The 12122-nt window shown below is 39.6% G+C and overlaps 1 protein-coding gene and 1 non-coding gene across 3 annotated transcripts in view; one reads left to right on the plus strand and one right to left on the minus strand.

Annotated features, from left to right (window-relative positions):
- The window catches only part of CA13 (carbonic anhydrase 13), a 48525-nt gene that overhangs the window by 23007 nt on the left and 13396 nt on the right, over positions 1-12122 (plus strand). For both annotated transcript variants that reach the window (XM_019822845.3, XM_003999943.4), the window contains exon 3: positions 5040-5158. In XM_019822845.3, coding sequence (XP_019678404.2) covers positions 5040-5158 — 119 coding nt within the window. The remainder of the gene's footprint in view (positions 1-5039; positions 5159-12122) is intronic.
- TRNAR-GCG lies at positions 9297-9381 on the minus strand. The gene has a single exon. It is a non-coding gene; the product is annotated as a tRNA-Arg (tRNA).

A 12122-nucleotide genomic window follows, 5' to 3' on the forward strand; every position in this document is an offset into this window, starting at 1 on the left:
CGCTGCTGGCACAGAGCCTGATGCGGGGCTCAAACCCACAAAACCATGAGATCATGACCTGAACCAAAACCAAAAGCCTGACCCTTAACCAACTGAGCCACCCTGGTGCCCCTGACATTTAACTAGTTTAAACATTAGTGGATTATTCATTGCTTGAATGTTTAATTATTATTATTATTATTAAAGTTTTTTTAATTTTTGAGAGAGGGAGACAGACAGAACGTGAGCAGGAGAGGGGCAGAGAGAGAGGGAAACACAGAATCTGAAGCAGATTCCAGCCTCCAAGCTGTTAGCTCAGATCCTGACCAGGCTCGAACTCATGAACCTGAGTTCAAGATCATGACCTGAGCTGAAGTCAGAGACTTCACTGACTGAGCTATGCCATTCAGGCGCCCCTGAATGTTTAATCATTAAAGGCTGTTGTAGTGATTGTTACATTTTAATAAATGAAAATTCTTGGAATATAGTAAGTACTTAATAACTATTAATAACAAACTGATAATAATAAGACATAGTAAATAACAGGCCTGTATCCTTTCCATGTGTAAGATATGTTGTGCTGAAACCTTTTAAAGATGTCAAAAGGAAGGAAGCTAGTTTCTTACTGAGAAAGGCCTTGTAGGAAAACCAGTGACATGATGGGCTCAATGCTTATTCTTTAATTTTCACCTCTAGAAATTGTCAATTTCTTAGTTACGCTCTAGTTATTTAGTTCTAGTTATCTGGTTCTAGGTAACTGCCTGAAATCAACCAAATTCACAAGATCTGAAATTATACATTAGAAAAGAGAAAAAACATAAAAAGATATGGGAGAAGGATGCCTTAGTTGTGTGATTCCTCCAAGAACCAAGATCTCCAGGAAACTGAATTGGTAATTTGTGACAATGTATACATTACAAAACTATCATAATGATGTTTCCTTCATTAGGCCGAAGTCCCTTGAGGATAAGGATGACCTTACTCATCATCCCATACTTAGTATTGAACATAGTTGCCAGCCCATAGCAAGGTATTCAGAATTGTTGAATGAATAAGCAGAGAGTAACCTGGTGTGCATATGCTCAGAGCAAAAGAGGCCAGACTTAACGAAGACTTTCCTGGCTCCATAAAGAATTCAGGCCCCACTGACTGGAAGCATTTATGGCTTTGGTCTCTCTCTCTCTCTCTCACAGTATAATCCTGGCAGATTTGTGCCCTTTGCTTCCTCTTTTCCTAGGGTCCAAGCAAAATACATGTGCTATTCATTTAGCTTTGCTTCAGAGAACTGTTTACCACACAGTGATTAGTCTATGACTTTCATTAGATTCATAAGAACATGTTCTCTAGTGGTTCCCAGGTCACTTATTCAGTAGCCATCTTATAAACTGAAGTTTACAGAGACGTGCTTCTACAGGTGAGGTCTCTTGTTTTATGTTTTTAATATTTATTGGTGCAGACACTGTCTTAAGCACTAGAGATACAAGAGAACAAGACAGATTCTGCCTTAGAAGAGTTTGTATCCTGGTGGGATAGACAGTAAATGCATGCATAGACAAGTGTGTTAATTTTTAAATTATTTTCTTTCTGATTTTGTCGCAAGCCTTGGTTACCATTTAAGGCCATTGGCTACAGTGTGGTTTCAGAAAAGAAGCAGTTACCAACAATTTAAAAAAGTCAAACTCAATGGAGTAACATATACATTCTAGTTTCACAACATTGTTGGTCTTTGCAGCATATAACAAATGACAAGGATTCTTTTATTAAGATAATAAAAAGTTCCCAAATTTTAATGGCACTTAACTCTGATTGCTTACTCTCTGTGGACCTCTTATATGAGTGTTTTATTTGGAATAGATTTTTAAAAAATTCTGAATGAAAGGATAAGTGGACTATATATGTATACCAAGTATGATTTGGGAGAAACAATTACTGTTTTCGGATATAAGATGGAGACAATAATATTTAGTTACTCATCTGGATTACAGAGGAAGGTGAATGATTTGATGCTTGAAAACACTAACTCATTCCCCCTAAAAATAATTTTTGTTGCCATTATTCATTTTATACTATAGTTATGTTATTTTATTATAGTGTATCTCAAAGTCAGTGATAAATCAACCTTGATATTTTGACTTACTTTTCCCCATCCTGTGGGAAGCTTTCTTCAGAAGAGCTCTGTTCTAAGAGAATGTTTTCTTCACACGTAGACAGTTGCTGATCATGGTCCCAGTTTGGATATTTTATTTTATTATTTTATTTTATTTTATTTTATTTTATTTTATTTTATTTTATTTTTAACATTTATTCATTATTTATTGAGAGATAGAGGGAGAGAGAGAATCCCAAGCAGGCTCCATGCTGTCAGCTCAGAGTTGGACATGGAGCTCAAACTCATGAACCATGAGATCATGACCTGAGCCAAAATTAAGAGTTGGACACGTAACCAACTGAGCCACCCAGGAGCCCCCAGTTTGGATATTTTAATTGAAACACTCACGTGTGGAGTCCAAATATGTAGAGTGTAAGGCAATCTTTGTTGCTTAACTAACAGAGCTATGCTAATCTGGCTTTAAACCCTGGATTCTGAGCAGGCTTTCCAGAGATCAGCCATTATTCTTGGATGTTTCCCTAACAATGTGTGTTTTTTGGTATCATTTTCTTTCTCCTGAGCCAGCTTATTTGCATCTTCTCCCAAAGTTAATTCCACATTGATTACTCAAGCTCTGTAATCTGCCTTTTATCTGTGAAGGAATGACTTTATGTTTCAGCTCAGGTTTTATGCTACTGCTGCAAGAAAAGAAAGGACAATAGAATTGTTGATTTCTTTTCATTTGGAATGCCACTGTATCCATGCTGTATGGAGTCACTTAGGGAAATTTGCCTTTTAAATTAATTTATCTGTGAATGATCTTTGAAAATGTTTGTTTAAAGACAAATCAAATGTTTTATTCATTCATTCATCAAATATTTATCATACATCTCCTCTGTGATAGGTTCCATGCTAGATGATGGGTACAGCAGTGATCCAGTTGGACAGAGCCTCTGCCCTCATGAACACTGTCCAGTGGGAGACTCAAAACCCTAACATTATTCTGCTTATAACGGTGTAACAGAAGAGCAAGCCTTAGAGTCTGATGTAAATGGTTCTTCTCTTTAACTTTTCAGAGGGATTTGGAAATAGCCATCTTTGGTTATTTAAAAAAAAAAAATCTGGATCCAAATAAATCTAAGGGAAGTTCCTACCATTCAATCTTCCAAAAAAAAAAAAATCCCACAAAATGAAATGCATATGCTCAATTTTTTCCCTTGGTAATTTTGATAATTGTATAAGTCAAAAAGCATCCAGTCCTATCTCCTAATTAAAAATAGACAGACAGATGGACAGATGAACACAATTATGCATGAGAAAGCTAAAGCCCACAGAGACTTAAGTGAATCTTGAAAGATCACATAATTCAGTTGCTGAGCTGGGACCATTCCCAGGTTTGCTGATTCTAACCACGGTAACTCTTAATCATTGATGTTCAACTTCACTGAGTCAAATTGAGTAAGGAAGAAATGAGTTCAATTGTACTGGTTAATAGAGGCAGCCATCTGTATCATTTTTCTCCCACAAAGGGGCTCAAAGAGGCGTGTGCCTTAGGCATCCTTACTGCATGTGATACCTCTTAACATCTTTTGCTTCTTTTTTTTTTTAATTTTTTAACGTTTATTCATTTTTGAGAGACAGAGTGCAAGCAGGGGTGGGGCAGAGAGACAGGGAGACACAGGATCTGAAGCAGGCTCCAGGCTCTGACCTGTCAGCACAGAGCCCAATGCAGGGCTTGAACTCACAGAATATGAGATTAGACCTGAGCCGAAGTCAGATGCTCAACCAAATGAGCCATCCAGGCTCCCCTTGCTTCTTTTTTAAGTAGACTCCATGCCCAATGTGGAACTTAAACTCATGACCCTGAGATCAAGAGTCACATGCTCTGCTGACTGAGCCAGCCAGGAACCCCATTAACATCTTTTGATTCATATATAAGATGGATCATTCTTGACAAATTTTGAGATTTCTCTCTCTCTCTCTCTCTTTATCTCTATCTGTCTACCTATCTGAAATCTCTGAAGAGGAAGGTCATTTAAATCAAACTGTTATTAAGACTGAACCTCATAATCTAACACTTAATTCTACTGGATGTTGGTGGGAGATTAGTAATGTGTATGGTATATTCAATATCCAATGCTGTCTTATCCCCCCATAAACATGCCCAATAAAGATTAATTAGGAGGAGACAGGTTAGAGCTATGTTTTATATTAAGAAGATTTTCTATATACTTAAGATATGATTCTGTTGTCAGAAAAGAATTAATTTTGCACTGTATTCCAGGTTTCCCTGGGAAGATAGAATTTAAGTACAGAAGATATGCTTACTTGGCCAGTTTTTGTAGTAATCCTAACACAATAAAATAGTAATAATAGCTAACATGTCCAGCATGCTCACTGTGTGCCAGGCAGTGTTAAGTCCTTTGTATTCAACTTTTCTTCTAGTTTCAAAACAGCATTAGGAGGAGGGAGCATTACTCTCTTGAGGTTACAGACATGAAAGCTGGTGCTTTGAAGTTAGAGTTCATGCAAGATCACCAGTAAGAGCATGAGCCCAGGTCTTCTCAGTGCAGGACACTATTCTTTAATCATAATGCTGGACTGCTCTACCAAGTTCAAGGTGGCCCTTTTTACATAATCACATCCTTATTCAGAGAGGCTGACATTCTCCAATAAACAGACCAATTCCTTACCTTTAAGAACTCCTAATTTCTTCTACTTTCCAACCACTGTCTGCTCTGGTTTCCCAGATATTCCATAAAAATCTGTTTTGTAGACTCTCCAACCTTTTAAAATGTTTGTACGCACTCCTCATATACCTAAAAGTTGTGTTCCTGTCCACAAACTGAATGACACATTTGTAAACACTTCCTTGGAGGACCTGCGTGTGTTCAGGGAGATGATGTGGGTTGTAGCAGCATGTGTAAAGATTGTTTTCTTGCTCACAATTGAAAATGCATCGCCATTTTAGTTCTGCGTGGGGGTCCTCTCACTGGAAACTACAGGCTGCGGCAGTTTCACCTGCATTGGGGGTCTGCTGATGATCACGGCTCTGAACACGTGGTGGATGGAGTGAGATACGCTGCAGAGGTAAGCCAACAGACATAGATTCATGATTCGGTGTTTTCCTAGGTGATGGGATTTAAGGAACGTAGAGGGCAACTCTCTTGACTCCAAATTGATCCTGAGTCAGTTAGGTTTCTCGGTGTCTGAAATTGCTTTATTCAATCAACATGAGAGTTTATCAATATGAGAGCGATCAGTGTGGCTCTTCTGAGTCTTATACCAACTCTGAGAACTTAGGGTTATTGTGCTCATTCTAGAAACGAGTAAACTGCAGATTTGGAGAGATTAAGTAACTTATCCAATTAGGGGGTGGGTAAAATGGGTTTAAATTCAAGTTTGTCTGATACCAAATTACAAATCTTTCTATACTATCTATTGTGCTACCCAAAAGTCCACTGAGAAGGCAGAGAAAGAGACATTTGATTTGGGCCCAACTGTGTACGGATTTGGTCCAGACGGAGATACATACTAATATCATATTTGGTAGAGGTAATAGTGAATGGCGGAGTTTCTTGTAGGGAAGAAAAAACAAAGACACAAATTCTCCTAAACTCTACATTACCTCTATAATTACAGGTATAGAATGGAATCTGTTAATTATTAAGGTCATTGGTAAAGCATAACACAATAAAGCATTCATTGACTCTTTAAAAAAATTTTTAATGTTTATTCACTTTTTGAGAGACAGAGACAGAGTGTGAGTGGGGAACAGGCAGAAAGAGAGGGAGACACAGAATCTGAAGCAGGCTCCAGGCTCTGAGCTGTTAGCACAGAGCCTGACGCGGGGCTTGAACTCACGGACCGCGAGATCATGACCTGAGCCGAAGTTGGCCACTTAACTGACTGAGCTGCCCAGGCACCCATCATTGATTTCTTTTTTAATTGGGAAGTCACTTCTTTATAATTATATTTGTTAATAATACTCTACTTTTTCTAATCCTCTGTTCAATGACAAAGCATAATATACTTCAAGTTTTCATACTGTTAAATATTGCTAACACCCAACTTTTTCATGAAGCGAAAGTGAATTATTGTATGACTCAACCAAAGCTGTTTATGTGAAAATAATTTGGCTTGTGAGCCATCTAGGTGAGACAGAGCAGTGTTACAAGGCCAGTAAAGTTCTTCTTCATTTTCTCATGGTTACTGAGCTGTGGAGTATGGATACTCCTTTATAATTCTGCTGTTCAGAGAAATCCAACCAACAGAACTTTTTTCCAGTTTTGCTCTTCCATTCACAGGTACATCTATTCTTTGAGTCTATCAACCAAAGTGTGCATTTCGTCAACTTAAAACACTTTTGTCTGAGGCCAAGTGCTTAAGGTGTGGGGCCTGCTCTGTTTTTAGGATGGAGAAATAAAATGTATATCCAAAGTGTTCCATGCCAGTGGAGAAAAGAAGCCAAGAATGTAGGAAGTGGGACTTCTGAATCTGTGTGGTGCCTCAGTTTATATCATCTGCTGAACAGTTTTCATGTTGCTTTCTCACATTTTGTGTTCTAAATTTAACACATTGTTCTAAATCTTAAAGGCTTTGTGGGGATTGAGCTGGTTTTGGATTACTGCTTTGTAATATTCCTAAACAACTAAGAAAAATTAGTCACATTGCTTTATGGTTTTACTTTCTAGTTTCATAAACTTGAATGCATACTCTCAGAGAGATCTTATCTGAGCTGGCAAGTTGTTTCTTGAAAAGGGCACCCATATCCTGAAATTTTCCAGAAGCTCGGAGTCCTGACTTGCAGAGCAAGAAACATCTTTGTAGACTTTCCTTCTTGAAGGAGATAAAGCTTTGACTGGAATTTCATATATTCTTTAATATATGTTTAAGACTATTTCTTATTTTGTTCATTTGTTCATGAATTCATTCACTCTTTAAGAATTCATTGTGACCCTACTATGTCCCCCATGTTTGCCTAGCTGACTTGTGCTCATCCTGAAGGGAATGCTGGAAGGAAGTAGGGATAGAACAGGGAACACTTCCCTGCAAACAGCCCTTCAGCCCCAACCAAAGGATGAGCAGCAGTGAGCCGGGCAAAGGAGAGAGACAGCAGTGGTCCTGCACGGGATCATGTATGAGGACTTGGGGGGGGAAAGTGCATCCCGTATTTGAAGAACAAAGTGGCTAGTTGGATTGGTGCATGAACAAGGAGGAGAGCTGCCCCAGGTAGGGTTGGAAGGGCTGGAGGGCCTGCACTTAGTAAGGTAAGTCATGGTAAGGATTGTGAACTTCATTCTCTGTGCAGTGGGAAGCCACTGACTAGCTTTGAACTGGAAAGTGATCATATTTGCATTTAAAAAACATTCTAGGTACCATTTGAAAATAAATTGGGTTGAAGCAGGGATGGATAAGAGGAGTCAGTGAGAAGATTTTTTGGGGGAGTTCCAGGTAAATCGATGATAGTATAGTTAATTGGAGTGCTGGCTAGAAGTATAGACTGGAAGTATCCCCCTTCAGTGGGATTTGTTGATTAATTTGGTTTGAAGGGGAGAGGAGGAGGGGGTCATGTTTTCTGGTTTGAGACAGGAATGCTGATGGAGAATGAGGAAGTCTGGGTCAGACCTCAGAGTTGGGGGGATGTTAGAGGTAGATGATAAACATTAATAAATGGTACGTGATAAGTTCTTTGATAGGAACATACCATGGGAGCTGGTAGTGTTACTGAATAGTTAGGAAACGTTTCTTTGTGATTTATGTGAATTGAAACTGAATGTCTAAGAGTCACTATGAGAAAATCTAAAAAGCTTCTCAGCAAGTGGGCACAGCAAAGACAGATGACCCCAGGCAGGAGTAAGGTTGGCATGTTTGAGAAGCAAAAGCCTTTGGCTTCTGGGATTGGAATTAACGAGGGAGAAGTTATAGGCCATGTCCTGGAGAAGCAGGCAAGGACCATGCCTTGTCAGGCTTTGTGGGGCATGGTAAGAAATTTGGGATTTATCCTTTTTTTAAAAAAAAATTTTTTTTCAACGTTTATTTATTTTTTGGGGGGACAGAGAGAGACAGAGCATGAATGGGGGAGGGGCAGAGAGAGAGGGAGACACAGAATCGGAAACAGGCTCCAGGCTCTGAGCCATCAGCCCAGAGCCTGACGCAGGGCTCGAACTCACGGACTGCGAGATCGTGACCTGGCTGAAGTCGGACGCTTAACCGACTGCGCCACCCAGGCGCCCCATGGGATTTATCCTTAATGTATCGAGACAAAGATGATGGAAGGTCTTGAGCAGGGGAATGTCATGTTCTACTTTATATTTTATAAAATAGAACCAGCTGCTATGTGGAGAAGAGGTTGGGCTAAGGTTGAAACAGGGAGACAAATTTGAAGCTTATGGATGTAGTGCAAATGAGCAATGATGGTTTGGGGTATGGGTGTGGTGGAGATGAAGAGAGCTAGATGAGTCCATGATGTGTTTGCGAAGTGAAGTCAGTGGGACTTGGCAATGAAAAGGATGACAAGATTGAAGGGAGAAAAAAAGAGGGGTCTAGAAACACTCCTAAGAGTTTGGCTTGAACAAACAGGATGGTTCTGCCATTTACTAAGATGGGCAAGTCCAGGGAGAAGCAGATTGCAGAGAGAAGTTAACTTTCTGTTTTGCACATGTTAAGTTTGAGGTGTCTATTAGATAGATATCCTTGGCTCACATTCAAAAGGGCTGTTGGGTGCAAGTGTGGACTTTAGGGAAGAGGTCCAGGCTGGCGCTGGAAGCATTTGGGAGTCACTTACTTTTAGTTTCAGGTTCAAAAGAGTCCCTTTGTGCTAAGCTGTAGATAGGAGTCTAAAGTGTTAATTAGTTTTTCCAGCTACATTTGTACCTAATTTCATGACTGTCATTGAGTTGTACCCTCTTACAAAATAAAAAGAAGAAAAGAAAGGAAAGGAAAACCATTTAAAATGTACCGTATAAAAACTTAACTTGAGGTCTACTCTGATGATTTGTAACTGTTATAGAGAGATTAAAGTGATCTAAATCATGAAAAACCATATCCCAAGGGTTAGGCATCTATACAAAGTAGACTAATAATCCACTCCATATTTAAAATTTTTTAAATGTTTATTTATTTTTGATACACACAGAGAGAGACAGAGCATGAGTGGGGGGATGGGCAGAGAGAGAGGGAGACACAGAATCTGAAGCAGGCTCTGGACTCTGAGCTGTCAACACAGAGCCTGACGTGGGGCTCGAACCCACGGACTGTGAGATCATGACCTGAGCCGCAGTCAGACGCTCAACCGACTGAGCCACCCAAGCGCCCCTAATCCGCTCCATATTTAGAACTTCATCTGATTCCAGTTTGTGCAGATTATATAGTAAGCATATTAAATATGTAGTTGATAGTAAAACTATGATTTTAACATTAATGGCAATCTTGGGCATGCTAACTGTAATTGACATATCAGTAGTATGCAGTTAAAAATGCTAAAGTTGAATAATACTATTATTTAGGAATTATTTTGCAACAGGGAAGAATCTTCTCATTTCCATTTTTGTCATGGCTATGACTTCAATCACGGTGGCTGTTGTTGTTAGTCAGGAAATGTGAGTTTGCTATTTGTTTGAGTTTTAATTCAAATACAAATGCTAATACAAGTGATAACAGTTTCTCTGAAGGTATTGCTGCCAGTTAGGCAAGGTGTGTGGGAGAAAGACTTGTTTAAAAAGAGTTTTGTTGCTCTAGTTTCCCAGAATATTCTACACATTTGCTGTTTTTTAACCAGCAGCAGGATATATAGATTCATTTCTCTTTAGTTACATGTTCATTTTCTAGTCAATTGTGGTTGTGAACCTAAAGAAGTCATTTCACATCTTTCTATCTCTTTGGTGTCATCTCTTACTAAGTGAGCTGATGGGTTGGCACAGAGCCATTTTAAACAACCTTAATGTTCTTTTCAGCCCCTCCCTTCCAGTGGAATGTCATCTATCTCATGTGAACCAAATGAATTTTGTTTCATCATTTAGTGTTTTCAGGTTTTGTTCCTCCTCCAGCTATCTCACACCAACTTGGAACATGGCAACACCGGAATCCACTTTTTTTTTTTAATGTTTATTTATTTTGAGAGAGAGAGAGAGAGAGAGAGAGAGCAAGGGCGGGGCAGACAGAGGATTCAAAGCGGGCTCTGCGCTGACAGCAGGGAGCCCAATGTGGGGCTCAAACTCATGAACCGTGAGATCATGACCTGAGCTGAAGTCGGATGCTTAACTGACTGAGCCACCCAGGTGCCCCTCCACTTTTTTTTTCATGTAAATTTTATTTAGTTAACATACAGTGCAATACCGGTTGCAGGAGTAATATTCAGTGATTCATCACTTACATACAACACGCAGTGCTCATCACAAGTGTCCTCCTTAATGCCCATCACCCATCTAGCCCGTCCCCCACCCACCTCCCTCTATGAACCCTCAGTTTCTTCTGTCTTTAAGAGTCTCTTGTGGTTTGTTTCTCTCTCTTCTATTCCCTGACCCCCACCTTTCCATATGTTCATCTGTTTTGTTTCTTAGAATCCACATATGAGTGAAATCATATGGTATTTGTCTTTTTCTGTTTGACTTATCCTGTTTAGTGTAATACATTTTGGCTCCATCCATGTCCTTGCAAATGGCAAGATCTCATTCTTTTTTGATGGCTGAGTAATATTCCATTGTATATGTGTACCACATCTTCTTTATCTATTCATCAGTCGATGGACATTTGGGGTCTCTCCATAGTTTGGCTATTGTTGATAATGCTGCTGTAAACATTGGGGTGCATGTACCCCCTTTGAATCTATATATTTTTTTATCCTTTGTGCAATTGCTGGGTCACAGGGTGGGACCCACTTTTGTATTTTCTTTTTTTTTTTTTTTTTAATTTTTTTTTCAACGTTTTTATTTATTTTTGGGACAGAGAGAGACAGAGCATGAACGGGGAGGGGCAGAGAGAGAGGGAGACACAGAATCGGAAACAGGCTCCAGGCTCTGAGCCATCAGCCCAGAGCCTGATGCGGGGCTCGAACTCACGGACCACGAGATCGTGACCTGGCTGAAGTCGGACGCTTAACCGACTGTGCCACCCAGGCGCCCCCCACTTTTGTATTTTCTATATGGATATCCCACAATCGTCCTTGATTATTTGTGGATGGTGTACTATTTTATAGTTTTGTGGCTCACTATTTATGATAATTCTTATTTATTCAGAAATCCCCCATATTAGTTGCCTATAAGATGTGAAGTTATAGTTAAAGCATGGGATTAAAATATGTCTTTGAACATACTAAATCCTCTCTGTAAGAGTTAGCCAGAAAGGTTATTTGTGCATGAAACCCTTTATATGTGTTTCCTTCCTGAGTTGCCAAAAGGATTTATTTAAAGGAGATTTTATCTGAAGTCAGTCCCTCATATAGGGGTTCTTGGACCACATGGTCTACTCGTGATCTTGGCTGAATCATGTGAGTGTGGCACATTGCCCTTTAGCATCTATCTTAGTTTAGATTGTTCTTCCCCTTACTCAGGAATGAAGATCTTCCCAGAGTGGTTTTCTGCCATATTGTTAATCTACAGTCTTCCACAGTTGTTTGTGTGATAGGGATACTGCACTGTGTACAATGGCAGAACATTTAGAACACCTTTGGATTTTGCATGAGGTCCAAGTTGTGAAGTAGGTGTAACCTATTTCCTAGAGTTCCAAGTCTTCCAACTCCTTCCCTCTCCCCTTCTTTCCTTTCCCCCACCTCAGTAGCACCACCTGCCTCTCATTTTCATCCTCAGACACCTCTGGTTCCTAGTTCCTGTTCCTAGACAAAGCCTCTTTGTCCCCATTAAAAGTTGCTGTCAGCAAAGGATCTGAACATATTTATAGATGGTAATAAATGTGTGAATATTGCTTAAAATAGTTGTGTTAAGGAGAGTTTGCACTTTCAAGCCATAAAATGTCTTAGAGTACAGTGATGAACAGCTGACTGGGCAGTTTCAGGAACAATTGGCACTGTCCTTAGCAGCAGGACTCAGTCACTGCA

This window comes from Felis catus, chromosome F2, assembly GCF_018350175.1.
Source record: "Felis catus isolate Fca126 chromosome F2, F.catus_Fca126_mat1.0, whole genome shotgun sequence".
NCBI lineage: Eukaryota > Metazoa > Chordata > Mammalia > Carnivora > Felidae > Felis > Felis catus.